The sequence below is a fragment of the Macrobrachium nipponense genome, chromosome 21 (assembly GCF_015104395.2).
Source record: "Macrobrachium nipponense isolate FS-2020 chromosome 21, ASM1510439v2, whole genome shotgun sequence".
Taxonomy (NCBI): Eukaryota; Metazoa; Arthropoda; class Malacostraca; order Decapoda; family Palaemonidae; genus Macrobrachium; species Macrobrachium nipponense.
The window spans coordinates 11,585,251-11,608,483 of NC_087212.1; the positions used below are offsets into that span (position 1 = coordinate 11,585,251).

A 23,233-nucleotide genomic window follows, 5' to 3' on the forward strand; every position below is an offset into this window, starting at 1 on the left:
AAAACGATTTCGTGTGTGCTAAAATGTCTGCCTTTTTAATGGAACGTACCATACAATCAATCAGGGTTTTTTTGTGACACTTGTTTTTTCTCTTGTATTCCTTGTTTGTTTGTTTGATTGGGGTCGGTTTGTTTGGGGGATTATGGCATCAGTGTCTTCTGTAGAGGCCGGGGGGCGGGGGGGGGGGGGCGGGGGGGGGGGGATTGGGTTTAAGCGTTGTATGTATGGTTTGTGTGGAGACGGAGGCGTCTTGAACACGCAGGTATTTGCTGGAGTTTATCTCCTAGGATTTCCGGAGGATCGCCTGGCCCTGTGCCAGGTGGGCTGCCGTCTGTCTCTGTCTGTCTGTCTGTGTGTTTGTCTGTCTGTGTGGTTGTCAGCTCTACCTCCGTGTTTTCTAGCTCTTTGTCTCCTCGTTAAAGTTTCTTATCGGTTTTTTGTTTTTGTTTTCTCCTTTCCCGTAATGTTTATCTTGCGTAAATTTACATTCTGATTGATTGATTGATGTAAAAATGTACAATGGCGTCACAACAACTTAGGTCATCGACGTCGAGTTTACATTTTTTTTAATACCCCGTAGGAGGCTAGTGCCGTCAGTGTACCTAACGGGGTGCACTGTAGGCATTATACTAAAGGTTCTTTGCAGCGTCCCTTCGGCCCCTAGCTGCAATCTTCTTTCATTTTCTTTTACTGCACCCCTTCGTTTCATATTATCTTCCATCTTTCTATCCACCCTCTTCTAAGAGTTATTTCTAGTGCACTGCGAGGTTTTATTCCTGTCACACCTTTCAGACCTACCAATTTTCAATTTCCTTTCCAGCGCTGAATGATCTCATAGATCCCAGTGCTTGGCCTTTGTCCTATACCCTGTGTATATGCCTTCCCCTTTCCTTTTTCATAATTTTCCCTCTCGCAGTTTTTGACTGTTTTATAAATTTCATCGTTCTACTCTTGTGTTATTAGCTTCCTATAAATTCCTCGACATTCTTGGACCAAGCACCATCTCCGTCCTTTGTCTGAATGTGGCCTGCCATTGTTTCGTTTACTTATGTAAGAAAGTTCAACGAACAAAACAATTCTCTTCATAGAAACGGACATCTTTTAAGGTCGAAATTCCCATTGACATTAAAGCTTGACTCGTCCCCAAAGACTCTGAGCAAATCTCCCAAGAACGTTGCTTTGTATTGACTAAAATACAGTGAGAAATGTTACCGTTATATTGATTAAATTGACACTAAAGGAACGTGTGTTGCCGAGATGAAAGGGCCCTCTTTACCTTCACCTGTGCATTGCAGTACCTGAAGAGGGACTAGAATGGCTGCTGTTTTTTCTTTCCTTTTCTCTCTCTCTTGACAATTATTGCAGTTTCGTGACGTTGGGTAATAGGATCTCTCTCTCTCTCTCTCTCTCTCTCTCTCTCTCTCTCTCTCTCTCTCTCTAGCTGTCGCCCTCCGTTGCAAGAAAGTTTACTGTTCATAAATTACCATTACTATCATTATCCATAAAGTGCTGTAAGGTCTCTCTCTCTCTCTCTCTCTCTCTCTCTCTCTCTCTCTCTCTCTCTCTCTCTCCGTTGGAATAAAGTTTTCTGTTCATAAATTACCATTGCTATCATTATCCATTAAGTTCTCTCTCTCTCTCTCTCTCTCTCTCTCTCTCTCTCTCTCTCTCTCTGTCTGCTACATTTTCATTTGCAAGGGCGGAGGCTGTGGAATTCCCTAATACTGTGATTGGATGCTTTCCCTCTCTTTTATCTCTTGACGAGTCTCCATTTTTTTTTCTAGAGCATTTACCCCTCTATTTCCAATCCGGTTTTGAACCGTTTTGTTAGCAAGGCTTTGGATTAGATCTTGTAGATCTGATTATAAGCGGAGTTTTGTCGTTATTGTTGTTGCTACCTTCCCAGCGAAGTTGGAAGGAAGGTGATGATGTATTTGCAACCTGGTGCGTTTGCGTCTTTTCGTAAGTCAGGTAAAGTTTTTGGGAGACCAGACCATGGACGAAAAATTGCTCAAATTTTAAGACGGTTGCAGTGGGTTTTGCAAAGACCCAATTCGTTGATTTTATTGCCTAATAAGTAGAAGGGAAGTACCAATTCTCGTTAGTATAATAATTATCCGATTAAAGGTCAATGTAAAAGCCCAAGATATAAGCCAAAAACTAGGTTGTGAGTAGTGATGGACATTATTACCAGTCTGTTATATATATATATATATATATATATATATATATATATATATATATATATATATATATACTTTATATATATATCTATATATATAAATATATATATATAGATATAGATATATATTTTTATATATTATATATAATATATATATATATATATATATATATATATATATATTATATATATATATAAATTATTTATAAATTATCTAAATATATATGTATATAATATATAATATATATATATATATATATATATATAATATATATATATATATATTATATATATATATATATATATATTATATTAATATATATATATATATATATATATATATATATAGTATATAATAATAATATATATATATAATATTAAATATAATATATAATATATATATATATATATATATATATATATATATATATATATATATATATATATATATATATATATATATATAGAGAGAGAGAGAGAGAGAGAGAGAGAGCGAGCGTTTCTTCATAACCATATATTGATAACGAAAGTGAGGCCAAGTCAGGATTTCCGATTACTCAACTCCCCCCATTCACTGATAAGGCGACTCAGCCCGATAGTTAAAGCGAGGACGTGGGCGTGGTAGAGTTTGCTCTGTCTGTCTAACCTTAATGAAGACAGAGAGACGATGATGGTGCTAATGGTGTGGGAGTTTGCAAAACTCCAGTAAGTGGGCGTAACAGTTTAGCGGGAGCGGTAGCAAGTCATAATAATGGCTCTGGCCGCCGAACGACGGCGTGATGTGGCACTGAGTGCCCCCAAGTGTGTGTGTGTGTGTGTGTGTGCGAGTTTGGAGGGGGTATTCCTGCTCACTGAGGTAACGCTTATAAATACCAATGCCGGTAACGTTTTTGGCTGACAATCCCCCTCCCTCTCCCTTCCTCTTCTCTTACCCCTTCCCTAGCGTCTCTTTACAACCAGGGTTCGCACCCCTCCCCCCATACCGTCACATCACCACCTTGGTCCCCCCCCCCCTGCCCCTTCACTCTCCCTTAATCTCGACCCTCCTTCTTTCTCTCCCTCAGTCCCTTGGGAGTGCCACACCTATCTTGAACTTCTACATCCTAGAGTTGGCTTTCTTTTTTTTTTTTTGCTCCTTGATGAAACAACTCTGCAACAACCAACCAACTGCCTTCTTAATAGAGTTGCCTTCCTTCTATAAATGGCGAGGCTTGTTTTATCCTCAAATGTTCTTGTTGCTGCCGTTGCACTGTGGCTTGTAGTTTTGTCTAATAATGGAAATGTTCTCTCGCAAGGGACTTCCTTTACCGGATAAATTAATAGCTTCGAGCGAAAATGGGTTTGAGTTAATTATCTGAATATTCATTGATAAGTTAGATGATTCTAATGACCATTTCGAAAAGTAGAAGACAGAAAATGGGCCCAGGAATGAAAGGAATGCAGGATCTAGGTTGATATATTCCTTGGGGTGAGCTTGAAGGAGAGGGCCCAATTTGGTCACCACTGTTGTGTTGGTCCTCCTTAATCTCAATGAAATTGTGGCCGGCCTTATCGCCGAGTGTCCCTGTTTATGTGCCGTGTACACAGCGCTGCTAATCTCTTCTTAGGGGCCGGGTCTCCAACTCTAGGAGATAACCTTGAGGGCTCCTCGGTGGTCTTGCTTAAATGCCCTCCTCCCGCCCCATCGGGGGACTTTTCATTACTTGAAAGCATTGCGACGAGTGACGAGAAGGAAAGGCGAATGTGAGCTTAATGTTATCTTGGCGGATTAAGGAAATTAATTGTGTAGGAGGGACGGTTCCAACTCGGCCATTTTACCCACTGTTTTGCCAGGTGATGGAGCCCACATTCGCTGCCATTTCTATTTTACTCTGTTTCTAGGTTTTTTTTTTTTCTGGACAGTGTGATGAAAATTAGCTTAAAAGGTACTCTCTCTCTCTCTCTCTCTCTCTCTCTCTCTCTCTCTGCTGATGGGTGACTTTTGTTTCTTCACATTGTCATCCAGCGTAACGTGTTCCAATTATATTTGGGTTCCTTTCACTTGTATATATTTTTTTCAGTATTCTTACATCTCATATTTGCTTAGTCGCTGTTGTCTGTGTTTAGACATTAAAATCCCTTCTTTCGCAAAATCTCCTCCCATTCATTTGCGTACCTCTTCTGGTACCCTGGCAGTGGAGGTTTTAAGCCTTAACAGAGAGACAAGAGGCCTTTTCTTCTCCGTGTGCGCTAGGCCTTAAGGGAAATTGATGTAGTAGGGGCTGTACCCTAAGCCTATTTAAATGAAAGGGGTTTGTTGCGTGTGCTGATGACTGAGGGTATTTCTCTATGCGGATGCGGAGGGTTGTAAGGGGTTTTGGAAAGTCATTATAATTGTGTTCTGTTTGTTTTCTTATTTATTTTTTAAGGGAAGGACATCGTTGGCAAGTTCCGCCTTTTCTTTTCATTTGAGTGCGGGGGTGGTCTTGAAAAGGAATGCGAAATTAAAGGCAGAGAGCCTGGTGTGTATAAGAGTGGCTTATTCGGTGAAAGATGTCTTAAGAAAGGAACGTAATGATTTACCATTTATCACTTAAACGTCCCTTTGGGTATAAGTTATTCTCAAGATACAGTGAATTCCGTATTCAAGGTATTTCTAGCATAATAATTGTGAATATAAAAAAAATTCCTTCTAATTGGTCAATTGTTACAAATTAACCAGTTAGGTTTCATGATGAAGAAGGGCCGATATCCAATTACAGAAATGGAATTCGGCAGGTATGTTTATGGCACCGTCGATATCAACTCATATCTCTTGGTAGCTGAGTAGTCAAAGTCGAATGTTGATTGTTTCTAAACCTAAGGCCGAGATTCAGTTACTGGCTGGGACAGAATCACCTATCAGTTGTAATTCGATGTAAGTCATACCCAAGGTATGGTGAGTACCAAGGTGTGTATATATATATACATATATATATAATTATATACACACACATATATATATATGTGTATGTGTGTTTGTGTGTATTCTATATACCTTGGTGAGTACGATATGAAAGGATATACGGTTTATTGGGGAATACAAGAATTCGCGTCGATATGACCCAAAAAAAAAAGAATAATAATAATAATCATTAAATCAGAAATAGTAGTATTGAGAAATATTTTGGGATGAATAAGGAATTATATACATGCCCCTTATGGATGAATATATTTAATATCTAAAAATTTATCTCCGTGACATACTTTTCTTATGAAGAAAATATGTTTGTAGTGTACGATAAGTTTTCTCGTCAAGGAATGATTGTGTTTCTCAAGAACACAGTTTCATTTGGATGTTGAATTTTGGCCCTCGGATTGACACTTATTCGAGAAAGGGATTCGAAAAGCATTTTTGCACTTTGTACTACAGAACTTGACATTCACGCACGTGCGTGCGTGCGTGCGGGCGGGCGCATGTGCACGGCGTCGGGGAATGCAGGTGAGGTAAAAGGAGTGTCGCTGGCAATTAGGCGTTAATGGCAGTGTCACGGTGGCTGACATTTGCAAAGCCGATTTAGTGCCACGTGAAGAGTGCCTCATAGTTATTATTGTTATTCACTGCATTGAACTTAATTAGGCGACGCCCCCCCGCGTCGCCTGCATCCTCCTGTTCCTGGTTCCTGTCTCGCTCCGCCGGTTTCACAAGGGGCCTTTCTCTCTCTCTCTCTCTCTCTCTCTCTCTCTCTCTCTCTCTCTCTCTCTCTCTCTCTCTTTTTTTTGCCAGATGCTCGGACGAGCGGAAGACAGTGCAGGCATAAGACCAGCTTTATTGAACGAAATAACCGCCCTATGGATTTTAGAAGGGTCCACTATGCTTGTCTATGTATATTTGTGTGTATATTATATATAAATATGATATATATTGTATATATATATATATATATATATATATATATATATATATAACAAAGTGTATGTCAGATTAGCTAACTTTATGAATTGACTATCATTTATAGTAAAGGTTAATTATCTTAACTCGAGTCGTTAACTCGGGAAAAATATATATATATATATATATACATATATATATATATATATATATATATATATATATATTACGTAATATATACATATATTGTATGTCAAATTAGCTAACTTTAACATTCATTTTTAACTTTAAATATGAATTTATCAACATTTATAATAAAGGTTTGTTATCCTGAGATATTACTAGTAATCTTTTAATGCGTCTCTCCTTTATCTCCAGGAAATATGACCTCCTATAACGCAACCTGATTTGTATTAGTTTTTTTTTTATTTGATTCTGTTTATTGATTTGTTTTCTTATCTTTCAGGTGTCCCGTCTGGTGATCCTACACGAAGAGGCTGAGGATGGCAATGCTATGCCCGATTTGGAGAAGCCAGTCATGGCTGTCTCCAAGGCGGTCGTCAATTTGGTTAAGGTAAGTTTGTGTCTCGTTTTTCGTCTCGTTTTTCTTTCATCCGTTGGGTTTTTTTTTCTCTCTCATTCTTTTATCTTTTCGGGGGATTTATTTTCTTGTTGTGCTTAATCTGTTCAGGAATTTCGTTTATTTTTCTTGTTTTTCTTTTTTCATTTTGTTTTTTTTGTTAATGTTTTTGGGGAATTTTTTTTTTGGGGTTTTTTTTTTTCTTTTTTTTCTTGTTTTTCTTTTGTTTGGGGATTTTCTTTTTTCTATTTTTCTTTTTTTTCTTTTCTCTGTTCAGGAATTTTATTTATTTGGCTTCTTGTTTTTTCTTTTATCTGTTTGGGGAATTGTTTTTTTCCTCTTGTTTTTCTATTTTTCGGGAATTTCGTTTTTTTTTCTGCTGAGGAATTCTGGATTTTCGTTATTTTTCAAATTTTTCTATTATCTGTTGGGGGATTTTGTATTTTATCGCTTATTCTTTCATCTACTAGTTTATTTTTCTTATTGTTATTCTTTGATCTGTTTAGGAATTTTGGATTCTTTAATTGTAATATTTCCTTTTTTATTATTCCGTTCACGAGACTACTTTGATATCTATTTGCTTTGTTCCATAAACTGTTTTATTGTGGTTAATTATACTTCAGCATTTTATCAAGTGCTGGGCAGTAAGATCTCGCTGCCTTATAAGCTGAGGCGGAGGGATTTCGTGCTGGTATTTGCCATTGCAAAATAGGATATTAAAATGTCGTCGAGGTCCTTTTCAAGTGTCAGCCTTGCCGATAATGCGATAGTTGGCATACCATTATACGTGATGTTGTTTTTCGTATTTTTCTTTTTTTTTGGAAATTTCAATAATATTGACTGAATTATCTGCAGGTTTATTCTTTATGTGTACAGATTCATCCCACTATCCCCACTTTATCGTTCTATTTACTAAAAATATTTGTGAGTCTTTTGCATGTCAGGTCATTATTGCTGAGGAGTAAATGGACAGAGTAGTGAGGGGGTTGCTGTGGAGTAAGCCTTCAATGGATTTTAAGAATGGACTGAGGGGCAGGATTCCTTTGATGATGATGAAGATTATTATTAATATTATTATTATTATTATTATTATATTATTATTATTATTATTATTATTATTATTATTATGTACTTTTTTTAGTTTATATCGAATAACGTATCTGAATATATTACATGCATTTAACTTAAAAACCACTTATGTGATTTCAGAAATGATCACTGCTTATTATTAGAGTACTCTTGAGTTATGAAAAGAATATATTATTGTGCTTTGCATACGTTATTTGAGATTGAAAATGCTGGAACCACCACACCTAGTAACTTGAAATTTTACGAAAAACTTCGTCCAGACGTTCAAGCCTCTTCATTTTAGACGCTGATATTCAAAGCCGTTTCAGAATGTGGCAATGCACTCCAGCATTATGCATTATGTTTCTTGCTGCGCACCTTCTTGCTTTCTGATAGTGCTTGGACCCTCGTTCATGCCTTCAAAGTTTGCCGCCAGTATTGGGTGCTGGGTGCAAAGTTTGGCGGAAAGATGCCAGAAGTCCTAACTCACGCGACGCCCACTATAGTAGATTCACATCAACCGTGCATTTGATGTCTAGGCCCGTCCCTTACGACGCTCCTGATTGACTGTTGATAAGCCAATCACAGGGCTGGAAACTCTCAGTCTCTCTCGAGAGTTCACATATGCAGGATGTGTGTTCCTCCTCTCCTGAGGGATACGTCTTTCAAACGTATTCCTCATGAGAGGTCGAACATACATCCCGCCCGTGTGAACTCTCTCGAGAGTGACTGAGAGTTTCCAGTCCTGTGATTGGCTTCTCAACAACCAATCAGGGGCGTCGTAAAGGACTGGCCTAGACATCAAATGCACGGTTGATGTGAATCTACTATAGTACCATTACCAACCGAAGGAGACCGAATTTTAGTGGTTCCGTAATTGACGGTGACTGATGCCCAGGTGAAGCCCGATCAGAAAGCATCCGCCTTCGGTATTGACTTGATAATTTGAAAACTTCAGCTCTCGGGACCTGCGGATGAATTAATTGAGGCTTGGCACTCTCGGGGCTTGGTTGATGGAGTTTGAGAGCGCCAGAGTTTGCTTGCAGTATTACGTAGTTTATATTTGAGGATTATGTGACGTTCTGTCTCTTGGATCATTTAATGTATATTTTTAATCAGCTGCAGGCAAAGTCGAATTAGGGGTCGGGTTGATATCGGTTTTCCCCTCAGTTTGTTCGTCTGTCTGTCTTCACGTTTACCTTGTCATCGCAGCTCATCTTGAACAGCTGAAGAAATTTCAGACAGACCACCAAGCTTTGATGTGCATAAAGGGAGATCATACTTCTGTTCCTTACGTCTGCAAACGTTGCTTTTCGTCGTATTTCAATATTGTGCTTCTAGGTCAAATCGTGGTTCCAAATACCGTAGTTTCGTACACCCCCTTCGGCCATAACCTTTGAACTGTAGACTTGAGAGAGATTTGGGAGCACGCACAGTTGAGTCCATGCATACTCCACTAATGAAGCTATATATTTTATATGAAAATGAGGTTAGTGACCATGAATTAAAGTCTAGAAGTCGTTGTTCGTGTTCAGCAAACATATTTTGCGAGAAACAATGAGTCTTCAACATTTCGAAAGCCAGAATGCTATTACAGATTTGTTGGTCTTGGGGTCGGTAAGAGGTGATTAGAATGCTTGTTGAAATAGAGTGTTTTAACAGTGGGTGCATGATCTTCTGCTATGTTCCAAGACTTAGAACGGTATGCCCCGTGCTATTTTTCATTTAGTGATTAAGTTTTATATCAACTGATGGAAAAACAAAGCAACATCTGACCTCCAGCTTACTCATGGCGCGTGCTAAATTCTACGGTCAAATAGAGCGTTGTTTCACCAACGGAAATGAAAATAAAATAAATGCGCTATATTTTATTAAAAATAATTGTTCTATACTGTTTAACATAAACATTATTTATTTTTACATTTCCATTCTAATAAATACATCATAAGTATCCTATGCTAAAATTTCTGTAGCTGTAACTCAACGCGAAACACCTTTTTCAGACCTTTTTAGGCTTTTCTATAGGGCTTTCCTACCTACCCCAACACTAACAGCAAAAACAACAGCAACAAAGTGGATTGTAGGCTTACACATCGAGTAAGCGAATATGTGTACCTTGTGGCTTTGGTGTTTGCTGCATGGATCTTTTTCTTTTTAATTAACCTGCAGTATAATTAGAATAGGAGTAAAGAAATATCCTAGTTGGCTAATTGCTCTCCAATCCTATATGTAAGGGATGAATGCGATCATTTATTTCTCCTCATTCATGTTTCCTGACCTCATATTCCTTAGAGTCACTTGAGAAATTTTAAAATAATGAAATGTAAAAAAAAAAAATGAGTAAGAAAACTAGAAAATAACAAAGAAATAACAGCGTGAAAAAGAAAACTCTTCGAAGCTCTTATCGGAGAACGCAACTTGAAGTTTACCAAGGGAAATGAGACAAGTTCCAAGATATTGCCAGGCATTCCACCGAGGCACTTATCTTTCATGTGGTGTTGCAATGGTTTTGAGAGAGAGAGAGAGAGAGAGAGAGAGAGAGAGAGAGTGTAGTGTTTGTGTAAATTTATATAGAGTGATGGGATACCTATGTGTTATGTAGTTTGAGAAAGCGATCACCTGTTACTGCAATTTGTATTTGTGAGAGAGAGAGAATGGATATATATATTTGTTCAGTCGTTTGAGAAAGAGGTCACTAGTTACTGTATGTTTGCATTATGTGTGTGTGTGTGTGTGTGAGAGAGAGAGAGAGAGAGAGAGAGAGAGAGATAGATTAGAATGATTAAAAAGAATCACAATAGTCTGTTGAAGAAAGAGAAATAGATTAGACTAAAAAAAATCGCCGTGGGTTTTTATGAAAAAAAAAAAAATAAATAAATAAATAAAAAACAAAACAAAATATCCGGTTCTGGAACAGTATCCTTTCTGAAGGGAGATATTTCACGGTTGTGAGCGAAGGGTTGGTTGGTTTCGGTGGAACGGAAAAACTCAAAAGCTTGTTCGCTCTTCCGTTGTTGTCATAAAACACGTTGTAGGAGTTTTATGTGCGATACTAATCTGCGGCCTGACGATGTTTGCGATATTAGAAATAGGACGAAGATTTTCCTCCGTTTACTTGTTTACGATAGTTATTTTAAAGTTGCGTTTTTTTCTACGTGTTTTTTTAAGTGACTTTTTTTCTACATTTTTTAAGTCACTTTATTTCTTAAGTGTTTTGTAAGTAACTTTTCTCTACGTGTTTTTTAAGTCCCTTTCTTTCTCCGTGTTATTTTTTGTCACTTTTTTTTTTTTTTTTATCTACAATGTTAGTCTGTGTCCGATCATACTTAATGTATTTTAACATATTTCTTGTTCGTTTCATCAGTTCGTTCATCTCTGGCAAAATGAAAGAATAATGTGTTGCGTTTCATTTATTCTATCAAAAATTATGCGAATCATAATTTTTGATGAAAGGAGATTTCTGAGGTTTTTTTTTCTCTCTCTCTCTCTCTATGGACTTCCTCCTAGAAAGGAAAATCATTGGCGGCCCTAAATTGGCTTCTTTATCCCTTTTTGTGTATTGTCAGACGGGAGGATTTCCTTTAATTTACTTCGTTAATGTCATCATCAATGAAAAGGAAATAGCCTTTTGTCGTCAAGGGTTCCATTAGGAATTTCTTTCTTATAAGATGGTGGTGTATCGAGGGATGGATATTTAACTTTTTTTTTTTTTATGGACATCTGGATTCCTTTGTGTTCAACGTTTTGTAGTACAGAAACTTTCCTGGTTCTTGGTTGGATTTTCTGTAATAGGCAAATTTCAATTGGAGCGACGACAAACGCCAGTAAAGCACAACGTTAATTAGTCTTGTTTCTAAAGCAAAAATGAATAAAAATGGTATAAATTGACGAGTCACCAAAATCAACAATAGGGCAGAAATAAATCTTATTTCGATAAGGACTACTTGTCACTGGGACATCGGAACAACTCTATAATATATAATCAAAAGGCACAATAAAACATATTACCAAATACAAAATACCCTGGAGCCTTATGGCATTAGTTAAGACTAATTCCTTGAGCTCATTTAACACAACAAAATAAATAACCAGATACTTCGATAGTAAGAAAGTAATTAAAATACCGAATACCAGTTTCATAAGATCATTAAAACAAAGTAAATAACCGAAATGCTTCGACTGTAAGAAAGTAAACACAATACAGAATACCCTGGAGCCTTAAGGAATGAGTTCAGACCAATTGCAAGAGCGCATCTTGCAACTCCCCCGTGTGGGAGGGAGCCAGGCAGCGTGAAACGAGTATTCCCTGCTCCGGTCCAGAACTTTCGGAAACGCTTCGGATAATGTTGGGAGAATAGGAAGGGATATGCCTCGTGATACGACGCGATTCCGTCATCTATCATCGTCCAGGTTGTGGGTCTTAATTAGTGGATCTCCCGCCGCCCCTCCACTACACCAGGCCCTTATTTTTTTATTTTTTTATTTTTTTTTAATAGAAAACTGGGCTTCATTTAGGAAGCTCGCTCTAATCGTCCTGGTACGACATGGAACCGTGATGCGGTATTATTTGTTATGCTTTTATTTGTATGTAGTATGAAATTTATTGTTTTGGTATGGATTATTATATCTTTTATGTTTTCATTATTGAATTCTATCTCCATTAAGGTAGCAGTGCGTTCGTTAGATAGAGAACGTAGTTTTGTAAGTTAGGGGCAAAGAAACAAACTAATCTCATTTTAGATAGAAAATTCACAACGCTCCTTCCTCCTCCTCCTCCCTCCTCCTCCTCCTCCTCTCCTCCTCCTCCTCTCCTCCCCCCTCCTCCTCCTCCTCCTCCTCCTCCTCCACTCACACACACGCACAGACACACTGAGCATGCATTCATACTGGTGCTTGGACATCTAGACCCCTAGACCTAGACTGACTAACACTAACGCGCACTGTAGGAAACTGAAAACTAAGAGTAGAACACATATATAGGCATGAGAAGAAACTCTGGGCACACTCGGACACTCATCATTTGGACACTCACTTGTTTGGACAGTTGCGCATTTAGACACTCACTCATTTAGCAACTTGCTCATTTGAACATTTGCTCTTTTGGACACTCATTTGGGCCTTCTCTCATGTAGAAACTCACTCATTTGGACACTCACTCATTTGGGCCTCTCTCATGAAGTAACTCACTCATTTGGACCCTCTCTCTTGTAGAAACTCACTCATATGGACACTCACCCATTTGGACAATGATTTGGACCCAGTCATATGGACACTCACTCATTTATAAACTCACTCATTTGGACACTCAGTCATATGGACACTCACTTGTTTGGACCCTCTCTCATTGGGACACACACTCCTTTGGACACGAGGACACAGTCATCTTGTGTGATTGAAACCCGGGAGTTGAAACTGCGACGACCCGGTATTTACGACGCTGCTGCTGCATGTCAGGCGTGGATGTCTCATTAAGTTCGCTGTTGTCAATTAGTCACGTCTGCGTTTATTTTAGTACACGATGGCTGCTGGCATTCGTTTTGTGACGTTGTTGCCACCGGGGATCGCGTTAGGTAATGCAGTTGCATAATTATTAACGTTCATTCATTGAAAATTGTAATTTTTTAAAAAACGATACCAAATATTTTGTTTGAGAATTGTTTTACTGTTTTGACGATATCAACTATTTTAACTGAGAATTGTATAACTTTAAGAATATCAAACATTTTAAATAAGAGTCGCATTAGGCTACTTGTATAGGAATATCATTGATTTTAATTGAGAATTGCATTAGAATTTTACAAATATCAAATATTTAATAGAGAATTTTATTACTTTTTATATTAAATATTTTAATGGGAATTGTATTACATTTTTAGAATATCATATATTTTAATTGGGAATTGTATAACATTTTTTGAATTATCAAATATTTCAATTAAGAATATTATTACTTTTTTTTAGGAATATCTGATATTTTAATTAAGAACACTATTACTTTTGTAATAAGAATATAAAATGTGTTAGTTTTTAAGAATATCAAATATTACACTACATATAACGAGAATGGAAATATCTCATGTTCTATATTTTAATAACGGCGCGTACACCAGCAGATGAGAGAGAGAGAGAGAGAGAGAGAGAGAGAGAGAGAGAGAGAGAGAGAGAGAGAGAGAGAGAGAGTCATAAATTATAATCTTTTTACAAGAATACAAAGGCCTAAAAACGATTTGGACGAACACGTTCTCACGAGAGAGAGAGAGTATGTAGTTACATATATAAAAACAGGGATATTAATAACATATTTGTACAGTTGATCTACGAGAGAGAGAGAGAGAGAGAGAGAGAGAGAGAGTATGTAGTTATATATATAAAAACAGGGATATTAATAATATATTTGTACAGTTGATCGAGAGAGAGAGAGAGAGAGAGAGAGAGAGAGAGAGAGAGAGAGAGAGAGAGAGAGCCCTGAGGCCACTTGAGGTCAGCTCCTCCTCCTCATCCAAGAGTGAAAAGCCTGGCGTGATCAATGCTTCTGAAGTTTCTTATCTGTACCGCAATCAGCAGTCTAGTCAAGGGCCAGGTTATTATGACTCTCTCTCTCTCTCTCTCTCTCTCTCTCTCTCTCTCTCTCTCTCTCTCTCTCTCTCTCTCGTCGTAGATAAAAAAAACCGTGCTGGTATGTTACTAATGTTGCTCATGTCATACGTGCCTAAATACATATTTGATCACTCCCATCTCTCTCTCTCTCTCTCTCTCTCTCTCTCTCTCTCTCTCTCTCTCTAAAAAATACTGATATAATACTAATGACCTTTTTATGCGTACATAACTACATATTCGATCATCCCCATTCTCTCTCTCTCTCTCTCTCTCTCTCTCTCTCGTAGATCAACTGTACAAATATATTATCAATGTCCCTGTTTTCATATATAACTACATCTCTCTCTCTCTCTCTCTCTCTCTGGCTGCGTAATAATCTTCCTCATACATGTATAATTCATGGGATGCCATTGAGATGCCGTCTATTCAGTCATTGAGAAGCGTTTTTTTTTTCCCTCTCCCTCTCCATTCACATCGATGATAAATTCCATGGACTGATTCTGAAGATTTCGTCTGTGATGTTCCAAGCCCGATGTTACAGCTTATCTGTGTATTTATCTATCTGTCTACACACACATACACACACGTGTGTATGCATACATATATATATGTGTGTGTGTGTGTGTGTATCTAAAAAAATCACCATAACGTGATTGGAATATTTTGAAGTAATAAAAGTCCACACTTATGTAAGAATTTTTTAAATACACATCTTGCATAAGTGTGGACTAATATTACTTCAAAATACGTATGTATATATATATATATATATATATATATATATATATATATATATATATATATATATATATATATATATATATATATATATATATATATATATATATATATATTATATATATATCTTTGTGTGTGTTTTATAGACCGTCGACCGGAGTCGTTGGAAGGTACTACGTCCAGAGTTCGAGACCCTTCTGTACCGATCCAAGTATCGCTATATAATTCCCCGTCGGGGATGTTCCCGAAGTAGCGTGAATTGGATATTAAACGACATTTGTAGCGTAATGACTGTATATGAATCGCGGTGATGTGATTATGTGTTTATTTGTCATAGAGTTGCCCTGTTTCCCATTCTCTATCACTCATGGGTATTCGGTCCTATTAGAGCAAATGGCTTATTTTACGTCTTCGTTCCTCATGTTTGCACAGATTGAAGAACTATAACGGTTATGATGGTGATGAATAAATGGCCCCCAACTAGGATGACTGCCCAGGTGTACGCCCTAACTTCATGGAAGAGATTCGCCAGTAATAACAATAATGATTGATTTACGGTTGAACAGGATTCTGAAATGTGTTGATACCGATGTAAGTGAAAATTAAATCATTATTCAAAATCCAAAATTGCGAGTGTGGTTATCTCTCTCTCTCTCTCTCTCTCTCTCTCTCTCTCTCTCTCTCTCTCTCTCTCTCTCTCTCTCTCTCTCAGCCAGAATCGATGTTCTCAATCGATTGAATGACCAGGAGGAATGCATGGAATGGAGGAGGCAGCCTCGCCACGTAATAAGATGCATTCAAAATGAATGGAGATAAAGGAAGAGATAAAAAGCCACTGCCAAGTCGAGTTGCAAGGGCAGGGGAAGTTGGACTAGGGGGGGTACGCGTGGGGAGGGGGAGGGGGGATAGGAGATGAGAGGATTTCGTAGGTAAAATGATGCTGCTGGCTTTTACAATCTCCAGGGAGATTAGAGCGAGGAGGAGGAGGAGGAGGAGGAGGAGGAGGAGGAGGATGAGGAGGAGGAGGAGGAGGAGGAGGCTGGCCTCTGGCAAACTTTCGTGGTGAGGGGCATTCTATATGAATGACATTTGAGTCAGATATGTGAACGTGTATGAAGGATTATATTACGTTCATATCACCAAGTGATGAGTCAACTCCGGGCAGGTTTTCACTTTTTTTCTTTCTTCCTTTTTAGTGGTGGATTCCACAGTGGGTATGCTGGTTTTATCCTATTACACATTACATTTATTCATTGTCTTTACCGAAGTTTCTATAACGGGTTACTTTACAGAAGGCCATTCTTTTGCGGTGCAAGTGATTGACTGTTCAGGCTTTCATTAAGTAATAATAATATTAATAATTTAATTATATTAATAGGTTAAATTTACGAAAAAACTATTTAGACTATGTGTATTTTATCTGTGTTCAATTTTTTTTTCGAAAACGGATATCGGTAAATTCAATTTTTCTTCGACGTAGAAAAAGAGAGACCAATTTCCGATGTTTTGCAGTTGACTGACCCCATCTTGCCCACTTTTCAATTGGCTACGTTTCAGCTCTCAAAATTCTTCGATTTGCTTTCATAATATATCTCGGCTGTTCTGTCCCTGTCGATAGGGTAGACACCAATTATAGATAATTGGATTATGTTCTATTTCCGCCTGAATATACTTTTTACAAGTTATTTTTAGTCTCTCTCTCTCTCTCTCTCTCTCTCTCTCTCTCTCTCTCTCTCTCTTGCGACGCCAATTCACTCGTGTGCGTTTGAGAGAGAGAGAGAGAGAGAGAGAGACCTTGGCGGCAGCGATCGTAGGTGATATATAGAATCGAACATTTCTCTCTCTCTCTCTCTCTCTGCAGTATCATTTCCCAGGCCGAAAGAGTGAGGGGAAGCCCTTTGAAGATTATAACTAAGGTTTTCATTTTTAAATGAAATCCCGTCAGATCATAGCCTTTCTTTCCGTGAGGAATGATAAACAAAGAGAACTTTTGAAATATCCACCTTCTGTAAGACTTAAAGTTGCGTTAGTCATAGTCTGGGCGGAGAAAATCAGAATTTTCCACCCGTAATGTGTGTGTGTGTCTCTATCTGTGTTGAATGCTGTCTCCGTTTCTGTTATAATATGAGATGATGTGGTTTTTATACAAGAAAATCCTTAATATATATTATGTGTTTACATCTAAGAATTCCCCCGTAGGGGGAATAGTGCCGTCAGTGCACCTGACGTGGTGCACTGTCGGTATTACTTAAGGTTCTTTGCAACGCCCCTTCGGCCCCTAGCTGAAACCTCTTTCATTCGTTTTACTGTACCTCCACTCATATTCCCTTTCTTCCATCTGACTTTCCATCCTCTCAAACAGCCGTTTCGTAGTGCAACTGCGGGGCAGGCGTTCCTCCTGTTACACCTTTCAAACTTTCGTACCGTCAGTTTCCCTTTCAGCGCTGAATGACCTCGTCGGTCTCAGCGCTTGGTCTTTGGGCTAAATTCTGTATTCCTTCTTCCTCCTTTCTTCATATCAGTTCTACATTTTGATGTTATCGACTCTGCTTTGGCTCTTAGAGCATCAGTTAATGTTGACAACACTAATTAATTTTAAGATAACCACTTTTGTAAAAGTAAGAAAAGAAATAAATCTGTCTGCATATTGTCGTCTTATTCTTAAAATCTAAAACAAGTCATTTTTTATTAAGTGGACGACTCAACAAAATTTAGTGACGTGTATTGATATTTTTTTTTATATCGTGCATAAGAAAATGGCTGGGAGAAGTTATATAGTAATAAACTAATAATAATAATAATAAAGAAAAAGACATCGTTTAGTTTTTCAGTGGCGAAGTTAATAGAGCTGAAATTTACCCCCGAGGGTATATTTAATAAATTTATGAGCAGCTATTAACTTCCCACTTTTTAGCTGAGTAGCGAAGATTACCCAAGTGTTTTTTTTTTTACCTGACGCCTCAAGTCTTACATAATATTTGCACTTTGTTGATATTTAATAGCCCCGTCCCCTCGATGACCACAGTTGCTCTGACGCCGTTTAATAATATTATGGTCAGTTAATAACGATCCTATTCCTTATTTTACAAAAAGATCAACAAAATCCACCGTATGTTATTTGATAAACCACTGATTATCATAAGTCCAAGCATATTACATATAGTAGCTCATGCATAGTTAAATGCGGAACGTTCTAAAAAAAATAAATAATAAAAAAAATAAAAGTTTCACATGCTTGAAGCTCATATGGGTAAAGATATCGCTATATTTGCAATCCCCTCTTTGGGTTATTGCGTGCGCCCCAAAATGAAAACGTGCGGAATGTTAGATACCCAGAAACTGCTCGTTGTTCACGAGGAATGTTATAGAAATGGAATATTCCTTTCCTACCCGGGGAGACCAGGGGGGTTATTCATTTGTGTGTGTATTTCAGTGCGCGACGCGAACTGAAATAGGATATTGCGGGCTTTGAGAATCACTTGCTTGGTTAAGCATCGCCCTATTGCGGGAAACTGTTTGTAAAGTTCACTTTTCTCCCTTGTTTTGGGGTATTTGTCTTGGGTGTATGTATCAGTAGTAAATATGTAGGACTGGTTTCGTTACAGGTTTTTTTTTTTTTTTAAGTTTTCTCGAATCTTTTAAGAAAATCAACAGATTTCTATAATGCGTAGGACTATACGATATATATATATATATATATATATATATATATTATATATATATATATATAATATATATATTATATTTTTTTTTCACACACGACCCACATATGATGTGTGCGTATGTATTGTGTGCACGCTCTTGTACACACATGAACTCATCTTCATAATAAAAATGATAAATCCATATACACCAGAGGCCGCCTTAGGGGGAGCTACTCAACACCAGTTCAATTTCATCGTCCAAAGAGGAGAGAGAGAGAGAGAGAGAGAGAGAGTCTTGCCACTGCATCCCGCCACCCAGGCCTCCGTGCTCATTGGGCCTTAACAAAGGTAACGAAGAACCTGCAATGCGTTCCTGCCGCCTCTCTAAAGGTGGCAGGAGGTTTCCGTGAGGATGGGTTTAAGGGTGGGAGGTGGAATTGTGGTGGAGGAGGGGGATTCTTATGCTGGAGGGGGGGGGGGGGGGGGGGGGGGTTGTTGGTTAGATGGAGGAATTGGGGGAGGGTTGGAAGGTGTAACTGAAGTATTTTCTTGGTGGCGGTTTTCGCTAGACTTGGGTTTGCTGCCTCTGCTGTTGCTGGGTCTTATGGATGGCGATGATCGTGGTTGCAGGTAAATGTATTGAATGATTCAGATCCATTTGGGGCGTTGAGGTGGTTGTTCCTTCTTTTGATTCCATTTATTCTTATGTATGCTATTTTCATCTGCGTTTTCATTTCCTCCTTACTGGATTTAATAGCGAGAGATGAGTGGTCATGTGTTACAAGATTTTGGAGAGTAAGATTCGTTAGGCAATTGTGAGTTTTAACCATTTGTTTTTGTAAACCGTATCTCGGCTAATCTAAGAATTGTGTTTCTATACACGCTTATTTCTATCGTACAATTTTTCTATAAATATCTTCATTGTTGAGGTTGGACGGTTCTGCTATGACTGTCGCTGGTTCGAGACCTTTAGATGATGCCAGCATCTTAAGTTCCAGTAGGTTTAAGTTTAAGAAAGACTTTTGAGTGTTGAACTTTGCAGGTTCTGAGCGCAGTGTTCATGGAATTAGAGACGGGACAAGAGATGAGCAAGAAAAGTTCTGGGTGAAGCTGCAGAAGTATACGATGTAGGTAATGAATTTTGGAAGGAAGGAAGCGTTGTTTTGAGTAGTTATTTGGGAGCAAAAGCAAGCATGATGGTAGGATGAGAAAAGGGAAGAGCCGTTGAATAGATGAAGAAAGGAAGTAGCAGGATTTGTGTATAAGAAGTGAAAGGAGGTTTTAGTATGTACGGAAATCAACATTGAATGTTAGAAGGAATCATTGAGCCATTTCTCCTTTATGGAAGTTAGGTGTACATGTTGAATGCGAATGGAAGAAACAATGCTGAAGTTGTTGTGATGAATTACCTGCATAGTTTAGGTGATTAAGATTGGTGAAAGGATAAGAAATCAAGGTGGGGAGCGAAAATGTATAATTTGTAAAAAATCTAAGTATATGTAAAAAGGTGGGTCAGTGTTCTGATATCTATTTTGGTTATGTTGAACTATACAGGGTGTCCATAAAGTCCCAGTACCATTCTGAGCAATAAATACTTGTAATGGTACTGGGACTTTATGGACACCCTGTATATCGGAATGTATGTTGATGAATGAATGCATAATTCGACAGTGGTCGGAGTAAGGTAGAGAAGAAAACTAGGCAGTGGTGAGTAGTTGAAATGTAACAGTGAGTTCATGGATGTTCGGCGTGTTAATGGTGAGCCATCTACTCTGGGTGTATAAAGCGGCTAATTTTGTGGAACTCCTCTGCTCAGGGCTTCATCCACTATTCAGTAGGCAACGTTTGAATGTGGCGGATACAGTTTTCTTGTTTTTTTTCTCTGTGGCCACACACTGGTAGTAGAAAACGGCTAGATGTTGAAAAATGTATAGTTTGAGAGAGAGAGAGAGAGAGAGAGAGAGAGAGAGAGAGAGAGAGAGAGCATGTACGTAATTACCTTATCGAAGAGCCTTATGAGTATTCCAACAAAGGTTGCAATAATTTTGAGTCAACTCACATTTACCCTGAGGACGAAACCTCTCCCCTCCTCCTCATCCCCCTCCCTTCCCCTCCCTCCCCTCCCCTTTTCACCCTCTCCCTCCCCCTAACCCTACCGACGTAGTCTGTCATGACCCCTCCCCTAAACCCCAAAAACTCGTATTTCATGCAATACATTTCTGACCACGAAGCGACCATGGAATTTCGGCCTGAGACCAGAGAAATTACATCCATATCGGCTTGTCCATGGCTCAGGCAATAGTGTGAGCGCGTGTGCGGGTGTACATGTGTGTGTATGTGTGTGTGTTTGTGTGCACTTCACATGACTGGATGCTCGGAAGTTATTTCGCAATGTGTTCGTCATGATTCTTGCCGGAAATTTCTTGTTTAGTGTGGAAATTCAGGAGAGATGGAGAATAAATGCTCTTTCAGAGGTGATTGCAGCTAACTTCGCCAAAATAACTTGACTTGGGCAGGAAAAAAAAAGACAGAGAGAGAGAGAGAGAGAGAGAGAGAGAGAGAGAGAGAGAGAGAGAGAGAGAGAAATGCTCCGAAAATTAAGAATGTTTTTGAGATATTCCGGAGGTCGTGCACTTGATGAAATGGTTTCATGGTTTTGGATTAATACAAGGAGCGTTGATAAGCTAATTACCTATATATATCATACATATATATATGTATATATATATATATATATATATATATATATATATATATATATATATATATATACACACACACACACACACACATATATATATATATATATATATATATATATATATATATATATATATATATATATAAAATGTGTGTGTTTGTGTGTGTCTGTTTTGTGCGTATTTATTGTATAATCTACTTTAAATGTTTTTTTCTTTTTTCTTTTTACAGAGCCACCTCTGTTGTCCTTGTTTCTGATGATCTTTGTGATCAGAAACTCTGTCTCACTACAAGTTATGAGTTTCCTGCGTTCCACTAAAGTGATGATTGTCGTTTCCTCTCTAAAAGTGTTATTTCAGACACTGTTGTCTGTGGATACTAAACTTAAGCTGTTACCATTCCTTTATGCGGGCATCTCGTATTTGTTTGTTTCTCATGCCGGTAGTCCCTTAAATAATTGAAGATTCAATTCCATTTGTGATTTCTGGCGCGTGTGATTTTTCTGTATTCTGCAGGCAGTTCCTCCATGTCTTTATATGCGTTGTAACACCATTTTCTCAGGCGGTTTAGCTAGAGCTAGTATTTTACCTGGCGTTGGTTCCTTGCGTAATGTCCGTGTGTGTGTGTGTGTGTTCTTGTTGATGAGGACTGCTTCCTTGCTTATTCTGTCGTAAGTTTTAGGATAAAGCTTTCCGAAGTGAACGCTCTTTTTCTTTTAACATATTTCACTAGAAGTCTTATTTTTCTTAAGTAAAAAGTGGTTTTTGATCAGATGTCAGCCGTTTGGTTGTATTTATGCACATGCAGTGCACTTTAATATGATTTTAATTCTCGTGGTTATTCCAGAGAAGATAAGGAACCATAATTGCGTAGATGCTGGTGGCGGTTGTTCCGGTACACTGGGTCCATAATGAGGCTGAAGAGCATGGCTAGTGCTTAATGCTATCTCTCTCTCTCTCTCTCTCTCTCTCTCTCTCTCTCTCTCTCTCTCTCTCTCTCTCTCTCTTCCAAGTGCCTCAGCAGTCCGCGAAAGCATGCGTGATGCATGAATGCCTCATGGCTCGGCAATTGCAAATGAATAGACTGGAGCACAAGCACTCCTAAACGAGGAAAGGAAGGACATTCTTTGTTAATAAGAAATATGTAAGGCGAGATTGACGTTGAAACGGTTTTGAAAGCTTGCGAAAATGGAGGATGACATTTTGGAAACTTAGGGAGATGTGGATAAGAAGGGTTGGAAGTGGCTTGACAAGGTCGAGGACTTGATAAACGAAACTCTGAAAGGTTGGGGGTCTTCGAGGAAGGAAATTGGAGGCAGATTTACAAGGCTGATGACCTTCTATAAACAAAGTTGCGAAGGTTCGTTGCTTAAGGGAAGAAAGTTGAGCAATGTGAAATGTTGACTTGGTGAATGAAGTTTGAAATGTTAAAGGGTTTTAAAAGATGTTTTGAAAGATTTGATTTGGGGGTGGAAAGTTTGCAACCTATTGAAAATGGTCCATAAGCCAAGCTTTGATCATTTCAAGTTTTTGCTGTGACTTGTTCTATAAACCTCAACCTAAAATATCTAAAAATTATTATTTATTCTATATTTGACAGAAGATTGGATATGGAAACTTTCGTCAAATTATTTATCCGTTTTTGCAGGGATTTCCAAACTAAATTGTTCTGGGACGAATCATGACTACCTATGCGAAGTAAGCCTCGAGCGCCCACTCTTGTGAAGTGCGCGCGCACGTACACATTAGGTATATTTGTCAGGTTTACAAGGAAGTAGGCGTGGAATCAATGGCAACTTGAATTGTCAGATACTCTTGACTATGAAGTGTAGTCCAACATCTTTGATGTGAGCATTAGGTATGAGATCAGTTAAT

The 23,233-nt window shown here is 38.2% G+C and overlaps 1 protein-coding gene across 6 annotated transcripts in view; it reads left to right on the forward strand.

The window, feature by feature from the left end:
- The window catches only part of LOC135197796 (vinculin-like), a 210,932-nt gene that overhangs the window by 74,022 nt on the left and 113,677 nt on the right, over positions 1-23,233 (forward strand). For all 6 annotated transcript variants that reach the window (XM_064224917.1, XM_064224918.1, XM_064224920.1 and 3 more), the window contains exon 2: positions 6,499-6,606. In XM_064224917.1, coding sequence (XP_064080987.1) covers positions 6,499-6,606 — 108 coding nt within the window. The remainder of the gene's footprint in view (positions 1-6,498; positions 6,607-23,233) is intronic.